Below are 22,559 nucleotides of genomic sequence, written 5' to 3'. Positions count from 1 at the left end.
CCAATCTTGTGCAAAAATCTTAATTCAAGATTTGACTTGAGAAAAGCCTTGAACAGTCACGAAAAGCAAAGATAGTCAACAATACAACAATTGCCGCTATCAACAGGGAGTTGAGATGATACACTAAATACTGTATTGAGTTGAGGAAAGCCTTCGAACATGGAACTAAAAAGCTCATAACTCGTTTTTTATTCTACTTTGAAATTTCGAACAGGTGCCATCTTCAGCAGAAAAATCAGAGCTTTCGATGGACATATAATGGAAATATGTGCAAGTATTTTTTCATCCCAATATTAGAGAATTTATATAAAAATTGTGTTTTATTGCCCCCCCCTAAGGGGGTTCTGCCCCCCATAACGCGATGAAAACTACCCTATGTGTTATTCTGATGCATAAGCTATATTATTGTAAAGTTTTATGAAAATCCGTTCAGTAGTTTTTGCGTGAAAGAGTAACAAACATCCATACATCCATACATCCATACATCCATACAGACAAACTTTCGCATATATAATAGTAGTAAGAAATTCGTCATGATGCAAAGTGGTTTGATACTACTGTCACAAAATAAAGGAAAAGTAACGAGTAAAAAAAAAATAAATAAATAAAAAATAAAAAATCCAGTAAGGAATAATAAACATAAAAAAATTTTCTTTTTTCAATCCATGTAGCACTCACGTCCGTCAGATCTATGGCACATTTAAAATAAATAATCGAAAATAAATTAGAATTTTCATATGGGTTGTAAATATTTATTTTTATCGTAGTAATTACGATGATTATAGTTTTATCATATTGGGATTGCTGTTTGCGGTCCGAACTCAAAACTTTCTTAAATTGAAAAAATAATAATAATAATAATAATTTGAATTTTGACATCTTGAATTCAAATTATGTTTTTCGCAGTCACGAGTGTGTGTATGTAGGCGTGTGTGTTGGTGTGTAAGGGGTATGTGTGTTGTGTGTAGGGGTATGTGTGTTGTATGTAGGGGTGTGTGTGTTATGTGTAGGGGTATGTGTATGTGTGTAGGCATGTGTGTTTGTGTGTGTGCAGGCATAAGTGTGTGAGTAGTTGTGTGTATGAATATGTGTATGTGGGGGGGGGGTATGTGTATGTGTGTGTAGGCGTATGTGTTTGTGTCTGTGTGCAGGCATGAATCTGTGGGTAGTTGTTTGCATGTGTGCATGTGTCTGTATGTATGTGTGTATGTGTTCGTGTAGTGTGTGTATGTGTTTGTGTGTATGTGTGTGCGTGCGTGTGTAGTTGTGCATGTATGCGCGTGTGTGTAGGACATGGATTCAACCTCGAAACGGCTTTCGCTATAGGAGCAGCATCGTGAGGAGCCGATCGACGGTGATGCTGCAGAGGGTGGCGGTGGGAAAATAAAATCAAAGGACATCAAAAAACAGCCAAGTGAGAACAATAAGCAATCGTGATTGTCAAAAAGAAAGGTGGTGCACGGAGGGTAGAGTATGGGGTGGGGGCTGAACAATTACTTATATCTACACTAAAATACTTACTAATAATCGTAACCATCCACGAACACAGATACGATATGACTCCGATCCAAATGACAGAACATATAAATGTGATGACGAAATTTCCCTGGTTTGGTTTCCTGCAAGATGGAATTGTGGAAGTAATGATAACTAAGGCAGGCCATGTTATCACCCAGAGTGTGAACTGGAAGCCACTGTCCTGCGGAATTGTCCAAGGAGACAAATCATCGTCCAAATCTGATTCTTCCGACTGAAATTAAAATATATTATGAATTGAAAAAATATCTTCAGACATCAACGTGTTTTGTATCATTTATAATGATAAATCATGAATCAATCATTGAATATCAAAGCTGTTTTAGTACAAGTAAGAACAAGAGGTTTGTTGCTTTGTCGGCTCGAACGAATATAGTACGAAATGATATTTTATTTTAATGTTACGTAGAAACAAAAATTCTGCAATAGGTTAAGCATCTTTGCATGAACTCTAAATTGCAATTTGCGGAAACTAACAATTGGAAGCGCAAAACTAAAATTGTATGAATAAAGTTAGTAGCAATAACAGACACAGTTTATTGAATGCGTATAACTAATAGAATTGATAAATACAATAAATGGTCATTGATGTCGAAACTTTGCTTAGGTAATGCTTTTAAACGAATTTTGAAACCCTAAAAAATCACAAAACGAAAATTATGTTTTAAAGATTATGTTTAAAAATGATGTTAAAATATTTTTCACAACCGTAGAGTCAAAAGCAAAATTAGCGATCGCCACGCTCCACAGGGTGACAAAATAAAAACAAATGGCAATTGAAAAATCATTTCTCAACTGGCACCTAAAAAAGTAAAATAATGACCATAAAGACTACAAAAGGGAAAAAGTAATAGGTAAAATATTTTTCACCAAAATCAAGATGCAACATGTATGTTTTAATTTATTGAACTTATATGACCTAGTACCTTAAAAATAGTATGTTGTGGCTATCAAGAAACTTTCTTTTATATCTTTCTTATGAATTCTGATTTCACCCCATGTTTGTCGAGGAAGCAATATTCCCAGCAAAATTAAAATTACGCACACAAAAACTTGACGAACGTCCCAATTTCCGAATGGGGTCGTTTCCAAAATTTTAAAAGTTTTTTTTTCTGAAAGAGCATGGCTAAAAATATAGGATCTGACCATTTTTTAAATAATTTGTTTAAGTTTAATATTTTAAAAAATTGGTTTAACCGGCGCGCTTTCATTGTTTACGCTAATGCCGATGACATAACAAATGATGAAATGCCAAACACTGTTGCCATTCACAGAGCGCAATATTTAATTCGCTTCTCGATTATCATAACGTGGAAACGTGGTAGAAAGATGCGCCAAAGTGCATCATTTGTGACGTCATGAAGACCACGCCTTGTTTGAAAAATCGAACATTAAAAAGAAATAATTTAAAAAAAACTTTTGGGCAAAAGCAAAGCAAAGAGAGAAAATTGAAAGTTATTTTAAAAGCCTTGTTTGAATAATTAAAAATATTTTATTTATTAATAAATCATTGAGATAATATTTCCGATCATTTCCCAACAAATAAAATCACGCGAAATACGTAGACGACACTCTATTACGATTTGTCTTCTTATTGTTGCATTAATAAAACTATTTTATTCGCACAAGAAAAAAAAAATCAGCACCTCTTGGAGTGATTATCGCCAAAATTGAATCAACGCCTGTTGACATATAGGTTCAAATTATTTCAAATTTCATCCAGAACGTAGCATTACTTCTTGAGAAATATCCCCCGCAATGAAAAAGGCTCGATTGCACCACTCCCTTTTCAGCTAGTGACGCCAAAATAGAATCAGCTCTTGTACCCTCTAAGGGCTACTTGTCGATACATTTTTGTTTGATTCGTTAATTATTTCTAGAGATATAGCAGTCACAAGTGACGACAAAAAAGTTTTGCAGCTCAACTCCCCGTTTGAGCTATTGACACCAAAATTGAATCAGCATCTGTACTTTTTAGGGACAACATATGAACCAAATTTTGTTTTATTTCGCCTGTTACTTCTTGGGGAATAGCAGACACGCATAACGCAAGAACCATTCCATTGCTCCACCCCCCTCCCCTTGGAGGAATTCACACCAAAAACCAATGGGCACAAGTTCACATAGGGGCACATATGTGTACCGAATTTTGTTCGATTTCATGTGGTAGTTTTTGCTGTAGAGCGGCCACACACATACAGATGCCCCTCCCCCCCCACACGCAGAGACATTTTCCAAAAATGATGGAAATGGACTCAACATACCTCAAAACGTACGAATCCGTCGAAATTCGAAATTTTGCACGAAACCAATTTTTCTCCTATATATTAGATATAGAAGAAAGTGAAAATACAGTGTGTTACACTTGAATTAAAAAAGGCCACTATTTTCAAAATGTAGCTACTAATGAAATTAATATTACTGACCACTCGCGTCTAAAGGATTTCTCCTGTTTTTCCTTTTACTACAGTGGCAAGAAAAGAGGAGATTTGTGGTTGCAACACACGTACACACACTCGCACACGATTAAAATATTACGTTGTTGTAAAAAGAACTCTACCGACTTTATCAATTTCGACGGCAAAAAAACATCTGTCCCAAATGGTAGCTCATATGGTTATGACACCTACAGCCTACAGGTGAGCATTTGCCTATTCTTTGCTTTGTTACAACGCAACGATGAAATCATCTACCTCTGGGTAAAAGATTTTTTTTTTTTCAATAATGGGACGAAATATGTTAGTAATGATTAACTACACGATGGCGGGTTCGTTAAATTCTGTAGAGCAGTGCTCTCTGAAAGTATGTGGCAAAGAATTTATTGCTGTGGCCGTCTATGCGAAATAACCATTACACAAAGTTTTATGAAGCAGTTCTAAAATAATTAAAGCTTGTTAGACAGAGACTAGGTGGAGTTTATAATTTTATAATCGAAATTTGTGGAATATTTACAGCGGTCAAGATGATCGCAAGAAATTTTGAAATAAACCATTAACCGCAAGAAACAAAACTTTGAGAGGCAGTAATAAGAAAATAGACTTACTGATGTCGTAATATCACTTTGATTATCGTCACCTGCAGTATCTTTTAAATCTGAATCATCATCATCTACAGAGGTATCTTGCATAGCCAGGGGTGAAGTCAAAAACAGACGAGGATCACCAATTCTGCTGGCTTTGAGTGACAACGATGGCCTACGATGTCTGAAAGAAGTTGCTCTTGCGCGACGACTCTTCTTCCACCACCTGTGAAGATCGTCCATCTGCAAAAACGTATGCTTTAAGCGTTTTGTCGCTGGCATCAAAAGGTTGAAATAGGTTGCACAGTACTTGTACCAAAGACACCTTGTTCTCATAAGGGTTTAAAACTTCAGTTCTTGGCCCTTAGAGCAAGGGATTTCTTTGCAACGTTGAGCACAAATTGTCAATAAATTACCAATCCTAAAGGGCAAGAATTGACAACGGTCAAAGATTTCAACTTATCTTCTAACGACAAACATTACATCTTCTTAACAAGAAGTTCCGTCTAGAACTATACGAGCCTACTTTCCCGTATACCCATACTACTTTCTAATACCTAATCAATATTCTCAAAAATAGCAAAAATCGCAAATTGTTTCAAACATATTTTTTTCTAATTTCTAGGAATAAAGTATTCCTCACACATCTAAAAAAATTAGATGCGTAAAAAAAAGCAGCACCTTCTAAACAAAGCAGCTAATACACTTTTTTCCCTTAAAAAAAATTCTTTAACAGCTTTCAAAACGAAAAAATAATAATTAAAATTAATAAGCTTATTAAAATAAATACATCATATCAAAAAAAAAAATCGTTTCTTTTTCCCCTGTTGCCAAAAATAATTTTTTAAATGAATTAATGCACTTACCAAAATAAATAAAAACAATAAAATGTAAACTTAAAGAATAACTTTTCATTGTCAAAAAAAAAAAAAAAAAAAAAAAATTAATTTGAATTCTGAAATTTTGAATCCAAATTATGTTTTTCGCAATCACGAACTGAGACAGGACCCTACTCATTGGAGTTATTGTTTCTAGAAACAGCTCCTGTCCCCCCCCCCCCCAAGCCTGCTTCTCCTCCTGGGCGGTTACGTGTGCATAGTTGTGTGTGTGCGTAGACCTGTGTGTATGCACGTAGGCGTGTGTGAGTGTATGTGTGTGAAGTCGTGTGTGTGTGTGTGTGTGTGTGTGTGTGTGAACGTGCGTGTGTGTAGGACATGGACGCCTCCGATCAGGAGATCGGATAGCTCAAAACCGGAGCAGCCGCGCCGCCAGCAGAGGACGGTGGGCGTTGGTGCTGCAAAGGCTTCTGGCCCAAGTTGAAAAAGGCACGGACACCAAAAACGGTCAAATGAGAACAATAAGCAATCGTGATTGCTCAAAAAAAAAAAAAAAAAAAAATCGTCTGCGCAAATCGTTATGTAGAAACATAAATGACTTCGAGTTTATTCGCCGAAAACTGAATACCTAAATTAAAACTTTAGCGTGAAAATAAAAACAAATCATATCAACAATAATTATTTCACAGTTAAAACCATAGCTGCGGAGTCGAAGTCGGAGTCGATCTCATTTCGGGATAAAGGAGTCGGAGAAGAATATCCAAGAATCGGAGTCAGTCATTTGTCCTCCGTGTATAAATTTTTGCCAAAGCTACGAAGTCGGAGTCGAAGTCGGGGAGTCGGAGTGCGATTAATTGTCGGGCACAGGAGTCAGGTGCCTCTAAATTCTCGGAGTCGGAGTCTGGAGTTTGGCGTCAAGAGATATTTCCAACAAAATTTGTTTGAAATGAATCCGCCTTCAAGTACGGAATCTACATTGACTTTCAGTTTCCCCGTAGGCGCTAATGTTAAGTTTTTTGAACTGTTCAAAATTGAATAAAAAAATAGTTCAAATCAAAAAGTGAAATATGGGAATGAGGTGTTCTCGCCGAGATCTTTCGAACATAAAAAAGTTTGTTCGAATCTTACTATTCATTCAAAAGTTATTAGGGGGGGGGGACAGACAGACAGACCGACAGACCGACCGACAGACATTTTTCCCCATCTCAATACCCTACTTTCCAATTTTTAATTTTTCGATATTTATTTAATTATTTTATTTATTTTTGATTTTTTTTTTTTTTTTGTTTTTCGCGACATTTTTAAGATGCATTAAGCCTTCTTTCATGCTTTTTTTTCTCCTTTTTCTGGCTTTTACTGGGAAAGTAGGCTAAAAAGTGAGTCTGGGTATAAGATCTAAGTCTGGTAAGTTTGATCGAAACAGGCTTTTTGATGCTGACATCAAAAGGTTAAAATTGGTTACACAGTAACTGTTAGAGCAAGAGGTGCCTAATGGGTGCAGTGTTCCCCCCTTAGAGTGAATAAACGGTGCATCAGGGTGCAATGGAATGAAATGTGTTAAAGATGACTTTTGGCACCACACTGGGTGAATGAGGCTAATAAGGTGCCAACAGTCCAAGGAATACATGGGTGACTTGTTTGCGCATGCGCTCTGACATCGTTCAACCACTTCAATGGTGGACGAAGGAAGTTGTAACGAAGGAGCACTTTCACATTGAGTAAAGCACAAAAATGGATTAAAACTGAACCTTTATTGGATTATTCCTCAAAGTTTGTGATTCATTCAGTTCAATATGACTCTGCTTAATTTTAGGGCTAACACACATCGGAAAAAAGCTGGCACCCCTGTAAATGATTAGACGGGTCCGTTTATGCCTCTAAACCGGATCTTCACCTTTCCATCTCATTGGTGGTCAGATAGTATAGTTAAAATAAATTGAACAATTAACATTTTAAATGTTAAATGTGCAATTCTATTGTGTTCAGCAATTAATACGATTAGCAACATAGTTAGTGCAACTGTAATGAAAAGCTGATATCTAACTGAAGTATTCTATTTAATAATATAATAAAAATGTACATTAAGAGCGTCCTGTACTTGTAATTACTTCTTTTTTTGCTCCCATGAAATATACACTTGTGCAAAGCAGGCATAATTTTACTTGTTAGTGACATCGTATTAATTGCACAAAAAAAGACCTCTAAATTATTAATGAATATTACATGGTTCTATTTTCTTTAAAATTGGACATTCACTAATCCCTCTTGTGAGAATCATTACTGATTTTTTGACGTAACAACATCTTTAATTTTCTCGAAGAACATTTTAAATGACTTCAAAAGTGTCATAATCGTATACTCTAATCTACATTGTATTCATGAACGATCTGCACATAATGTTTAAGTTTCACTTAAATGCAAGAATCATCCATTAGCTAATGTTTTTCAGGCGGTTTTAATGGTCCTCGTCAGGCAATGATGGAATCAACAGTAAGTAACATTACGTATATTGAATTGACTAAAACGGTCCAACGTCATACATTCGTTATTCATTAGTAACAGTTTTACAGCTTAAATGTTTTTCTTTCCTTTCTTTCTTTCACTTTTCCTTTAAGATGGATTTAATATAATAACGAGAACAAAAGCTGCAAACATTCATTTAGTAATATATGTATCAATCATCAATGCACTACTATGCCAGAACTGGTATAGCTAGAGAATCAGAGAATCAATCTTTTAGTTGCAATCAACTTTCTCAATCTCTCGAAATAGCTGTTGTTCCAAATTAAAGTTTTTTTTTTTCTTCCTGATGGCAAGTGTGAACTATTTCGCTTTTTTTTCCTTTTTCTCAATTTCTCTCTCCCCCTCCCTTTTTTTTTTTTTTTTTTGAAGTATCCGTCTCCAAGAAGGAATTGTTCAGGGGCTGAAAAACACTACCTATAATAGCTAGCCTTAAACTATATCCTCCTAAGAGATGGAAGGTCAAGATCAGTTTTACAGGAATTTATTATTTATTTGGTTAATGTGTTGTATTTTTAGAAGGATATTTACTCTAGTACTCTTATATATGATTAGACAATTTAGCTATTAATAAAAAAAAACCATAACAACTAATTGACTTTTTTGTCTGAGATATCAGTCTCTGAGAATGATAACGTGTTATGAGTAAAATGTTCAGGGGCTGACTGAACTTTCAGTACCTATAACTCTTAATTCTAAACTATAATCGTTTCAGAGACAAAAAGTTAAGGTAGTTTTACATGATGATAGTTTTTATTTGTCCAATTTTTATTTTGTGCTGTCAGAAGGGTATTCTATTTTATATTCTTCTACTTTTAGACGATATCGTTATTAACAATAGGGCCATTTCACCGTTACGTGTGAGACAAAAAGACACTTATATGTCATTAACATTTTGTCACACCTTTCAGTATTTTAATTAAAGAGGGGTTACCAAAATTTTAATCTTTGCCCCTGATATAAAGATGCTCCTGACAGTTATATTTCATTAAACATTTTTGTTAGTAAAAATTTAATTTATTTGAATCTTTGAACTGCGAGACCTCAAAAGTCAACCACTTGTGACTTGCTTATGAATTAGTTAACATTTGTGTTGTATTCATATATTAATGGTAAAATAAATAGTAGATTTTGTGGGTAAAGGTTTCAATGTAAGGAACACATATCTCATTTGTTGAGAAACAATAGTTTATACCATTGAAAAAAATTATGTATAGGGCCATTCCACGAAAAAGTAGTCACTTTGTCCAGCACGTGACCGTTCATATATTTCATTTCAAAGTAATTATTTTAAAAAGTAATGACGAAATCTTTTGCTTAAGAAATCACACTTTTGTTTGTAACTTGCTAAGCAATAAAAATTTCATCATTACCCTTTCAAATTATTATTTTTAATGAAATATATGAGGCGTCACGTTCGGAACAAAATTACCGTTTTTCGTAGAATGGCCCGATACACTACAAAATGACATAATTCGATTATTTTCATTTAAAATTTGTATAGGTATCATTTATTTGATTTTGTAAAAACAGATTTTGTAAAAACTGGTTTGAATCCTTAATCTATGATTGATTGCTGCAACTGTTTGATTTTTCTTTTGTCAGAAAACTGCTATATTTCACTCAGAACTTCTCTTATGTGTAATAAAATGAAATTTGTAGAAAATTGAAATAACTAACTCTTTATTTTACAAAAGGAGCACTATTTCCTCTTCATACTTACAGTTCCTTCACCCCATTCTCTAATGCTAGAGTTGAAATACATTACAGCAATGTATACAGCAAACATCACCAGTAACAAGACAGATTCAAGGCTGTAGAAAAATAAGAATATTTTTTCTTTACTGGACTTTTTTTACCCTACTTGAGCTACATTAATGTATCATTATAAACATCAAATATAGTGAACATTAAAGGCGCTAAACATTTTTTCAGTACGTAGCAATTAAAAATCAGATTTTGAATGCTATTAAATTATTTAAAAAGTTAAAAATGAGAATAAACATTTAAAGTTTATTAAAAAAAATTTTAGAAAAGTATTTTTTTTTCTTTGGCAGTTTGAAGCGAATAGGAAAAACAGTCAATAACATTTCATTTTAACTTTTGTCGAATTTCAGTTTAAAATTTCTGTTGTTTGTGGTCAATTCAAATATTAAAATTACAAAGATGAAAAATAAATAAATAAATAAATAGAATAAACACTGCTTAATCTATAAGTGTATTGTTGTTGGAAAAAAAAAGATAATGAACTTTAGTTTCATTGTACTTAAAGAGTTAAAGAATGTGCAAAGTGTCAAATAAATGTAACATTCATATTATAATTAAGTAATATTGAGAGTATGTTTAATGTTGAAAGAAAAAACAAATGAACTTCACAGATAAATTTAAATCTTATGTAACTCTTAATTGGATTTGCTACGGTCAAGCATTTTCAATAATAACAATTTGCCTTAAAATATTTGCTTAAAATGATTTTGGATGCGGTCATTTTAAGGCTATTCCTTGAACAATTCAAAAATGTTTTACATTAGCGTCTAGCAAATATTTAAAAAGATTTTTCTTAAAAAATACAATAACGTTAGAAATGAAATATTTCCTTCCGAAATTTTAAAACGTTTCCAAGACTGAATATATTTTTAGTTTTTTGCTGTATGAATAAAATTAATGAAAAAAAAAAAAAAAACACTTGATATTGCTTGAATCGACCAATAAATTTATGAATGACAACTCTCAGAATAGAGTAGAGGGACGTGGATTTGACCAATAAGGCTAAGAACATGTGAATTATAATTTTGACAGAAACAATGCGCTATTTAACACTGAAAATACCATGTTGACATACGTTGCAGTAGACTCACTTAGTTTTGAACGAGTTTTTATTATTTCTTTCCTTAAAAAAAAAAGAAAGAAAGAAAAGAAATATCTTTGAGTAAATGCAGCCTCAAACTTGAATGTAACTTGTGAACAATTAAACCTTGTTTCGAATTAAAAACTATAATTTATATAAAAAAGTAAATAATTGTTGTTGGTGAGAGTGAATAATTGTAAGTAAACTTATGTGCCAAAGAAATCGTATGCCCAATTAGTCTTTACATGTAATCATATTCGTCTATGTAGTCCAGTTCTCAATGTATTTATTCACAAATCGAATCAACTGGATTCAAAAATGTAATTGTCATCATAACCAGCTAATCGACAAAGCCATGCTTCTTTTGGGATCTGCCATTTATTTAATAGTTCTAGTATAATTTTTTTTCTGTTTTTTTTTGGGGGGGGGGGAGAAATCATTGTACTTATTTTAAGAGTCACAAATAACTAAAATGAGCAAAAAATATAAAAGTTGTGCATGATTGACCGAGTAAGTCATTGTACCTAGAAAAAGAAAGTAAAAATAGAAAATAAAAGGACTTTTTTTTTCGTCTGAAGAAAAGTTAAAAAACCTAATATTAATCAACAATGTAATTGCAATCGTTGAGTGCCCGTTAATTGTAATCAGATGCATTAATTTCAACTGTAAGTAAAATCGTTTCAAACATGGTCAAATCCGTACAACATCTTTACTAATAATAAAGCTGAAAGTCTGTCTCTGGAGGTCTGTATGTCTGTTACGCGCATAGCGCCTAGACCGTTCGGCCGATTTTCGTGAAATTTGGCACAGAATTAGTTCGTAGTATGGGGTGAGCACCTTGAAGCGATTTTTCGAAAATTCGATTTTATTCTTTTTCTATTCCAATCTTAAGAATATCTTACAGAGCAAATTATCATAACGTGAACGAGTAAATTTCCAAATTATCGTAACGTGGAACCGTAACATGGGCGAGCAAATGAATACAGCAAATTGGCGAGAAATTCATCATTCATTATTTGTCAATATACAGGCGAATCAAATGACCTTTTAATTTTCTACTACGAGCAAAGCCGTGTGGGTGCCTATAGTAAATAATAAAATACCAAATATATTCGTACCCAGTAACCACGTTGTCTTGTATAATGCAAATTAGAGTAGTTACTGAAAAAATATACACTAGACAATCCCTTGAAATTGGAAACCAATCGACGGGTGATTCCTAAAAATAAAAACAGCATTATTGTTATTAAGAGCAAATAATAATAATAATACTAATAACAATAATAACAATAGTAACAATAACAATAACAATAATAATAATAATAATAATAATGTGTTTGCTAGTTCTCTATTACGAAATACTTACTCAAATTATCAAACTTTCTTTATAGTACTAGTACTATAAAGTACTTGAACTAAAATAAATGAAAAATTTATTTATTTATTTATTTGATAATGATAATTGGTTTTAAAAAAAAACATTATTCTACCAAGTTCCTTGTTTACTCCCCCCCCCCCCTCCCCCAAAAAAGGATAAAGATTTGTTTTGCTTAGATTTGAAGCTAAAATTTTCCTGTGTGAAAAAATCAGATTGCAAATTTGAAAGTTTCTTATTCTTGCAGAATATTTAATTTGCGTATCAATTAAATGGTTTTTAGGGGAATAATCTAACAGGTCCCTCTAAAAAAATTCGCTAACCAAATCACCCTTTGAACAAGAACTATGTGATGAAGTGAAAAGTCCAATATTTATTTTCCAAACTTAGATTTTCCTCATTCGTCGCTATCAGAAAATGTTATCAGTAGGTCATCGATAAATAAAATGCAGTGCTGAAAAATAGTACACAGTTTATTCTGTTGTTGCTTCCCCGCGGTTATTATTGTTCGTACTGGTATAAGTCTTCTTTACTTGACGAAATGGCCAACTCCAAATTGAAAAAACTCCTTTTATTTTTCAAAGAAATACTACGGAAGGAATTATGAACAATTTTATAATAACGATAATAAAATAGTATTCAGTTAATTCTGCGGTTGTCTTCCCGTGATTATGTTTTTCATATTGGTAGTAAGCCTTCTTTATTTGACGAAATGGAAAACTCTAAATTGAAAGAACTCCCTGGAAAAATTCCACTGAAGGAATTATGAACATTTCCGATAGTAATGATAGTAAAAATAGAACACAATTATGTTGCTGTCTCCACCGTGGCTATATTATTCATACTGGTGTAAGCCTTCTTTATTTGACGAAAAGGCAAATTCCGAATTGAAAGAATTATTTTTCTTTTATTTTTCCCAGAGAAATACTACAAAAGGAATTACTAACATTTCCAAACGGCTCAAAGTTCAAAAAGTGCCGTTTACATATCTCAAGAAAATAAATGATTCCTTGTTGACGTCACAAGCTTGAATCATATCAGGAATTGCGGTCAGATTTGGCGGAGATATTGCGTTAAGCTTTCGTCACGCAGCAGAGAAGAGCCTGCTGAAACAACAAAACACGGTATTTGGTTTTATTCAATGATAAAGGGAAATTTTTTCTTAAACGGACAATGGAAAGCTTCACTTCGTTATTTACTCTAAAACTATATTGAGCAGGCTTTGAAGTTATTATATGTTATGCGTGATATAACACGCTGTTAATATTTCACCACCAAAATCTGATGATATCGTTGTATATATTTATAGCCTTTGTGGTACGTCATTTTGATGATAAATAAAAATCGCAGCTGAACATTTTTCTCCAATTCAACTCAGAGAATGTTATTAGTATCAGTATATAAGCAGGGTTTCCCGATGGAAGGTCACGGGAGGTCATCGTGACCTCTCAAAAATTTCCTTATTCGGAAAATTTTGTCTGACGATTCGGTAAAATGTCAACATTTGGAGTTCTGTTCGGCAAACTTATCATCATTTGGCGAAATTTGGAGTTCCACTCAACAAATTGAGAATTTCTGCCCACCCATAAATATAAGTTCGCTTCGCCCCTGAGTATAAGCACAAAAGAAAGCATTTTCAGCGAAATACATCTAAAGCAAATTACTAAATACCATTAAAATGAACAACGTGAAACAACAACATATGTCCAATTGAGGAATTCATTTCAATGCATAAGTACTCCGCAATGAATGAAAAAAGATTGGAAAAATTTTAATGCTCAATTTGAATGATTCATGATTTTTGTGTTGATCTAACAGCATGCTTTGACGTTGTATTTAAATGGAACTCGATCTCGAATTTCGAAGGAATTAATACAAAACATCACCATCATGTCAGTTTCATTTCATTCTTTGGTAACTTTCCGAGTTGAGTAAGATATCTTCGTGGATACGTCTGGATACCACATTTCTAAGACTCGTTTATACGAACCCATCGGTCAAGAGCCCATAGGATAAGCGTCAAGTATTTTTTGAAGTTTTTATTCCATTTGTGTGACTAATTTTTTTCTTTGCTAAATAAGGCGCTCTTCTTGCTTTAGACATGAGAAGTTTCGCTTTATTAATTTCTTTTCTATATAGCACTGAAATTTTGTCTTCTAATATATCTGATCTAAAACATTCTGCTAATGGTGCAATGAATCTTTCTTGTAATTTTGGATTAAACATTTTTGAGTTTAAATTTAAAATTGCAACAAAATCAACAAGCACAAATCGTGAACAATTGAAGTAAATGTAAAAGACATAAAGTAGAAATAAAAACTATGAACTCTTGTTTCGGGGTTCGAAGGAATCTCTTTTTCAACGCAAGACTTATGAGTTTATGAATGAACCTACGTCTGACAGAAACTCAAAAGGAAAATGTTTCGCATTTTATCATGAATCTCTTTAATAACTTTTCTCTAAATTGCCGAAATCATTATGTACCATTATTTTTGACATTTATATATGGAATTGAAAATAGTTTTTTCTTTTATTACACTTCCTAAGATACACTGAAAACTCATTTTGTGTTTACCACCAATTTCATTTTGTGGAAATCAACGTGCGTTTCATATACATTTCTACAATTTGCTTCTTTTATTTTTTTCTACATCCTGATTTGGCAAAAGCACTTTAATTTCAGGCTTCATCATCTTTTTCTTCAAATTTTTATGAATGATTTTACTTACAGTGACATAAAACTTTCTCAATTGTGCTTAATAGAGTAATGAGTAGGTGGTTTTTCCTTTTGTATCAGAAATCACAATTTCTCAAAAATTTACTCGTACTCTAAATTGCAGGATCTGAGTTTTTTTTTTTTTTTTTACTTTCAGGTAACAAGTTTTTCCTGTCGTGTATCGAATTTTCTTTGAAATAATTTTCACCCCATGTTCTAGTTTTTAAATGAAGATACCCCCTCCCGGGATACGTTTACTTGGCGTTTGACTATCACGCTTAACCTATCAGACCTATCGCTGAACACTTGATCTATCAGTTTTAAGATCCATTTCGGAAGCCTGCATTTCCGATCAAAGTAAAATTATCTCAAGTGATTATACCGATACTATCAAATCCTAACCTCGAAATGTTAGTGAGAAACATGTAAATATAAAATAATTTTAATGAAGAATTTCAATTTTTCGTATAAATAAATTTGAAAAAAAAAAGACAAATGTTCTCAAAATTTAAGAATGTTTCAAAGGAAATATCAAAACATTTGTTTTAAGATGTCAAAAAATAATATAGAAAGCAAATTAAGTATAATTGAAATTAAGTGACATTTAATTTTGAAGCAAAACATAAATATGTTACTAAATACTTTCAAGAAAGTCAACATTTTTGACTATCTTTTGCATTATACGTGCGCTTATATTTAAATAACATTTCGTTGCACTTTAAAGCTAAAAAAATCAAATTTTTCGTTCAAACATTACAAAACTTTAAAACATCAACATAATAGTGACTTTCACATTGGGAACTATAAGCTAAATCGATTATATTATACTTACCAGGAAACCACACGTTAATGAAAAATATTTTTAAAAGTAGCAACTGAAAGAGCATAGTGAAATTTGTTTCTTGCCTCATAAATCATTTGTCTTCGCTCCCAGTCATCAGAACATGAGATCCTATGAGTTATTGGGGCCGCATTAAAGAAAAAAAAAAAAAAACTCGCGAAATTTAGCTAGAAATGAACACTTAAAAAGTCAATGTAGCTTCGTAAACATTTGAGGATATCGATATTCTGAGCACCGTTTTTATAACTTTTCATTTCTCACTCAATTTGTAGAGTATATTCTTAAAATATCGACCTACTTCAAAACCTTATATTTCGATAACAGGGGAAACTAAGGTCATAGTGAAATTTTAAGGTGCAACGCTGTTTAAGGGTACCTCTTGCATTCCCTTAAGGGTGCCATTTGGTCTATGGACACTTAAAGGTGCCAATTGGTTCTGTATAGCACCCGATGACACCTCTAAGGGTGCCATTCGGCTCCTTTGGCTCCATTAAGACATCTTCTGGCTCCCTTAAGGGGATGCCTTTAATGCTAAAACGTTTCACTTTAAAAGGTACCATAAGAAACCTGCAGTTTTAACAGTGTGTTCTTTCAACTGATACTTTTACAAAAACAATTTCATTATTAGACCATTCGTGTATTTCCCTGGGTAGAAATGAAAAATAACCGTCAAATTTGTTTGATTTATAGTATTGCACAGCAGCAAAAAAGATTTTTAAACATTTGCCCTAGGTTCATATATTGAGCTCTTTTGAGATATGGGCATTTAATTTCAAAAGTGAATATATAAGCACTAACTTGTTTCCATAGCAGCAATCCAGTGACACTTGTCACTCCCAAAATGTTGAAGACGGCTGACCCAACAATGGTGCCAATTCCAATATCACCTTTCGTTACGAAAGAACCTAACTCAAATATAATAACATTAATCACCACACTGTTTGTTATTGTACGTTTTTACATAAAATATCCAAACTTTACGAAAAACAATCGAAAAGCAGAGTTCTATCCGAGCCTGATTCTCAGATTATCCTGCAGGTTCACAAAAGACAGATTGGAGCTACTGTCGTTTGTGCAACGTAAGAAGCTAAAAGTGCAATTATTATTATTCATATTATTATTTCGAATTTTCTTAGTAAAATATTTCCAATAAGCTGTTTTTTTTTTTTTTTTTTTTTTTGTAATCATCTTCAATAGAATCTACAGTCAATCTTCATTAATTCAGCAAACACTCTGTGAATGCAACTTTTTTTTAACCTCTATTAATAGGGTTGGAAATTTATATTTTATGCTTTGAATTTAGTTTTTCAATAAACTGAATGTAAAAAAAAGAAGATTTAAAATGCTGCGACTTTTTGACGTTTAAAAATTGCTAAAAAGAGGCATTAAAAATATAATTTTAACATTGCAATTAAAGAAAAGGAATTACGTGTGAAGCTTTAGATTATTGTGTATTTCGAAATTTTACCTGAAACAATGGAAAACCGGTAGAGTGAAATTTATTAAATTATATATACAGGAAAAGAAGAATTTGAGAAAGAGTTCAAAATTTGACACAAATAAACAACTATCTTTTGTCTTTCGTTGTAATTGGAACTATAGTACTACTTTACTATTTCGTCCTATATCCTGTTAAAATTTTAGTTTAGCGAAATATTCGTTAAGGTTTACAGAAAACAAATGCAAAGAATCAGTTTTTATGAATTTAAACTTAACTAAAATGCATCTGTAGATTTTAGTAATAGCTGTGGAGTACATAACTATCTTACCAATTACGGCTGAATATAGTTCTGGAGAGGACGTGCCTATCGCCATAAAAGTTGCCCCAGCTACATCAACAGGCACGTTTAGAGCTGAAAAAAAGTTACGCCATGATGCAAATAAATAAATTAAATGAAGAACATTTTAAGTTGATCATTTACTTAAATATAACACTTTGCAACTACTAACTGATAACAAAACTTAATTTCACACATCAATTTTAAGGAGAAAATAGACATTTTGCCTTTTGATTAGCAATTAATGCAATGGATAGCTTGGTTGCATTCATGAGTAGGTATTAAATTTATAAGTTTGAAGTTTCAAGTACGATAACAAAGGACCATAGTGGAATATTAACATACGCGAGGGATGTGTGCCAAGACCCCTTGCGTAGGTCAAAATTTTACGTTATGCAAAAGGTTATTTATTTAAAACCATTCCTTAACTATATTAACTCCTGCACAAAGAACTAAATTTATACTGATTTTTTAAGCAGTGTTATTCTACATAAAATACTGTTACGATGCCCTAAATCTTTTCTTAATTAAAAGAAGCGTTCCTTTTCTCTTCCATCTTTACTAGCTTTTAATAAAGCAGTCCGCTTAGGTACCATTGCATTTTATTGAATTTCATATATCTATAGTGAAAAAAAATGAATTAAAAAAAATTAATTTGAATTTTGTCATCTTGAATTCAAATTATGTTTTTCGCAATCACGGGTATGTGTGTATATGTAAGCGTGTGTTTGTGTGAGGGGGGTATGTGTGTGTGTAGGCATGTGTGTTTGTGTCTGTGTGCAGGCATGAGTGTGTGGGTAGTTGTGTGTATGTGTTTGTGTAGGTGTGTGTGTATGTGAGTGTGTAGGTGTGTGTGTATGTGAATGTGTATGAATGTGTAGGTGTGTGTGTGTATGTGTTTGTGTATGTGTGTAGGTGTATGTATGTGTATGTAGGTGTATGTATGTGTGTGTAGGTGCGTGTATGTATGCGTGTAAGTGTAAAATATTGACGAACAGTAATATCTGCGATACAGATATTCATTAATATCTGCGATACAGATATTTATTTTTTGACAGTCTTGGCTGATTTGACCATTTACGTATGGGAAATGCTAACCCTTGTTCCCCGCTTAACCTTCATAAACACTTCGCATGAGGTGCATACCTTCTTTTTAAAGAACTGTAGTGGTGGAGACCTCCACGTGGTGCAGCCTGGGTAATGCTAAATCCTTACATTTTACCCCTTACGGAGTGAGTAATTGCCGTGGCTGGCCCATTGTGCACCTCTTTTTTTAAGAAACTTATATGGAGAACATATAAATTGTGTACCTTCTGCAATTATTTCAAGCGTAGGCACGAAGAACTGATCACAAATGATAGCTAAGACAAGACAAAGATAAGCTGTTGCCACTATATGGATGATAACGAAACCGCTTTGTCGCTGCTCCTGGGTGAAAATGTCGTCTGGAAATTCATTGATGGCTGGAGGGATGCAGTCAGGAACGCCAGAATGCTTTGGCACTGAAATGTAAGATATGTGCATCAATAATTATTGAGCTATAATGTATTTTTGGATGGTTAAATGGTTAAGATGTTATAGGTGAAAGTTTACATCTGTTCGAACAGCGTTAAAACTATGACATAATTTCCTAGACCTAAGTTTCGAAAATCATTAATTTTTCAAAACCCTTAAGTTCTTGACGGGAATTAAACTTTTTATGAAAAAAAAAACATAAACTTAACACATAAGTCAAGGATGTGTGATTAATTTTGTTAAAGTTATTCAATGAAACTACAAAGAATTACCTGATTCGCATCTAGCAAATGACAAAGACAATAGATTAAACCATATTCATTGAGCGAAGTCAGAACAAATAAGCAGTTTTGAGTGCTCCGTAAATGAATAAGAAAAGCTTTGAAAAAGTAATTTAAACAAAAATTATAAAACAAACTATGTAAAAATAGTTTTTCCCCTCATGTTTTAGAAAATATTAACACTTTAATTTTTCCTCTTTCGTTACAATTTTTCACCCTATCGCGGTAATTATATAAACTACTTACGTGAACTCTTTTTAATTAATAAAATAGTTATTAATTTCATAAGACTTTAAATGAGGTCGTGGATAGCTTAGTCGTCACAGTATCAACATATTGCTTGAAGAACAATACTATTTAGGCAATGTTTTTAGCGAATTAAAAAGTTTTTTTTTCCTTCTGAAAATAGTTAAAACCTTCAAGAGATAGTTACATAGTTTTTCATTTTGATGATTCCATTCTCAATGATAAGTAGGAAGTAATTTATTCACTTGAAGAATGAAACCGACAAGCAAATTGGTCCATTACTGACTATCAATTAATCGGCCAAATATAATCGACTGTCGATTAACTATAATGATAATGATTTTAAGTGTTCAGTCACTTACAGTTTTCCCATCGACTTTCTTTTTTCTTTGATTAATACTTTGACTCTTTAGAATTGGTAAATAGTTAATTTATGTAAACGATAATGAACTTTTCTCGATTTTCATAATTTGTCTTTAAAATAACGTTTTAAAATTGTATTCAGTTAGTTTCAGCTCAGTATACCGATTTTCTAATTACTGTTAATTAAATTGTATTCTGTCTTTAACTAGAAATGAAAATGCAAATATTTAGTTAGTATATACCATTGTTTGTTGAGACTTTCAATGAATTCGACTCTATAGAATTGGTTAATAGTTTATTTTTTATAAAATTTAATGAATTTTTCTCTATTTTCATAATTTTCCTTTAAAATAACGGTTCAAAATGGTATTCAGTTAGTTTCAGATGAGTAAACCGATTTTCTAATTATTGTTAATAAAATTATATTCTGTCGTAAACTAGAAATGAAAATGCAAATATTTAGTTAATATACCGTTGTTTGTAGACACTTTCAGTTTAGCATTGGCTTTTTGAACTGTTAGTAGCTTATTTAGAGCAGGCCTTTCATCTTTATTATTACGCAATCTGAAAACACGAGGAGAAAAGTAGGTGTGGAGAAATGTATTGACACATGAGATGTATGCAACATTACATGCATGATGCCGCACATTATTGTAAAACGTAAAAAATAAATTAAAAAAATTAACAAGTTCAATTGTTCATTGAAAGAATCAAACATATTGAATTATAATAAATTTTTTATTGATTGAGAAAGTTTGTAATTTTAATAGACAATTATAAAATAGATTATTACACTATTAGTAACTATCTCATAGCCTAATACTTTTTTTTTTTGAAAAAATGCATTGGCTCAATAATGTTTTTGAAAATGAATGATTTGACTTTTTAAGTTTATATTTTTATTATTATTACTAATTTATTGTATAATGACATGTTACCTTTGGTTGCAGAAAATTACATTCATTTATTGTTTATGAACTAATTCAGCAAATTTAACAGTTCTGGCGACACTTAAAGCGATTTTAATTTAAAAAAATCGTCCTATTAATCGGTGAACATTCGTCGATTATAAATAATCAGCAGTGACCAACTGTGACAGATTACCAATTACTGTCGATTAATCGGATGCACGTAGCTATTTCTCAAAAACTTTCGTAGAAATAAAAAGTTCTTTTTCAAAAAGTTGAAATTTTCTTCATTTATAATTCTGTTACATTATAAATTGTTTTTTGTATAAATGCACTTTTCTAACACGACATGTGAAGCATCCATTTTTATCTCCTTTTAACTTGTTTTCAATTTGCTCTTTTAATTGAAGTAAATCAGCTATTAAGCTTTTATTTTTATTTCAATTACTTTTCATTATTATTATTTGTACGCACACACATACAATATGATTGAATATTTGTAATTATCAATGCTTGAAAAATCTATTCAGTATTAAAGAAACAATTTAATCACATAATTCGCCCAGTAAAATTTTGTTGCTAAATTATTTTTATTGTGGCATCTACTACTATTCAAGTATCTTTTCGTCTCATTGCAGAACACAAAATTGTGAACGAAAAACTATAGTTAGTTTGAAATCAGTTCATTAAGTAAACTGACCGACGCTCGAAACTTAATGTCTTTTTTTCCCTCTTTTGTTTATCTAAAAATGAACTTCTGAATCAAAACACATTAATGCAAAAATAAATTTTCATTCTTGATCCGTTTTAAAGCCTTAGAATCATCATTGATTTTTCTTTTACACTCCAATGAAAGGAGAAATAAGTTTCATTAGAAATATTTGTCCCGGTAAATACAAAGGAAAGAACAATAGCATTAAAGTCCGTGGAGGAGTTCAACGCCCTGGAAATTGAAAAACTCAAGTGACTTTTTTACAAGTTTGAAATAATTGTGCAAAGTCTAGTAAAGTGTAGAGTTATTGTTCTATCTGTAATTAAAATTAATTAAAAAGTAGAATAAACTCAAGCCGGTACTACTCTTAGGTAAGTGCTTTTATTCTTCAGAAAAATTCTATGGTGCCAAAGAACAAAGTAAAAAGAAGAAACTAAAGAATGTTTGACTTTAAAAAAAACTGCTAAGTTGTAAACATCAATTCGTTTCGTTTCTAGTTATTATTTTCCAAATAATTATGTCGGTTTTCTTAAGAAGTTAAGCAACAATAGTTTTGAGGATTACATTAAGCATGATACAGGGAAAGGGGGAGTGAAATTTGAATTTTCAGCACAAGTACTACGATAAATACATTGTATTTTCAAAAAAAATATTAGCAGAATTTGTAACAAAGAGAAAATTTAAATATCCTTATAGACCAAGAGCTGACCCCCCAAAACACGATTTATCTCTTTTATGGCTTGTGGCCGGTTAAAATAATAAAAAAATGCAATTTAAAACTTTGGCTCGAATCCCCCCCACTAATTTTGGGTCAAACGGCTGCGTGGGTGGATGAAAGGTAAAAAAAATGAAAAATATCAAAGTGATGAGTTAAATGGCTAAAAACTATATAATAGCATTAAATTAATAAGAAAAAACCCGTAGCTAATTTCCCCCCCAGCTATGTTGGGGCGAACGTGATGCCCCCCAGGGGTAAAGTATCAATTATTAATCTTAAAAAAAATGATCACTTTCGTGGGGGGGAATTTTACAGGGTATTAGTTTCATTATTTTGATTGCCAAAAA

The 22,559-nt window shown here is 32.2% G+C and overlaps 1 protein-coding gene across 1 annotated transcript in view; it reads right to left on the bottom strand.

Moving 5' to 3' along the window:
- The window catches only part of LOC129222361 (sodium/potassium/calcium exchanger 4-like), a 34,627-nt gene that overhangs the window by 3,346 nt on the left and 8,722 nt on the right, over window positions 1-22,559 (bottom strand). Inside the window, exons 2-8 of the mRNA XM_054856858.1 lie at window positions 18,780-18,971; window positions 17,461-17,544; window positions 16,490-16,596; window positions 11,878-11,978; window positions 9,635-9,725; window positions 4,580-4,798; window positions 1,522-1,750 (exon numbers count right to left, since the gene is read on the bottom strand). Of these exons, the coding sequence (XP_054712833.1) occupies window positions 1,522-1,750; window positions 4,580-4,798; window positions 9,635-9,725; window positions 11,878-11,978; window positions 16,490-16,596; window positions 17,461-17,544; window positions 18,780-18,971 (1,023 nt within the window). The remainder of the gene's footprint in view (window positions 1-1,521; window positions 1,751-4,579; window positions 4,799-9,634; window positions 9,726-11,877; window positions 11,979-16,489; window positions 16,597-17,460; window positions 17,545-18,779; window positions 18,972-22,559) is intronic.

Source organism: Uloborus diversus, chromosome 5, assembly GCF_026930045.1.
Source record: "Uloborus diversus isolate 005 chromosome 5, Udiv.v.3.1, whole genome shotgun sequence".
NCBI lineage: Eukaryota > Metazoa > Arthropoda > Arachnida > Araneae > Uloboridae > Uloborus > Uloborus diversus.
This window is presented reverse-complemented; position numbering and strand designations above follow the sequence as displayed.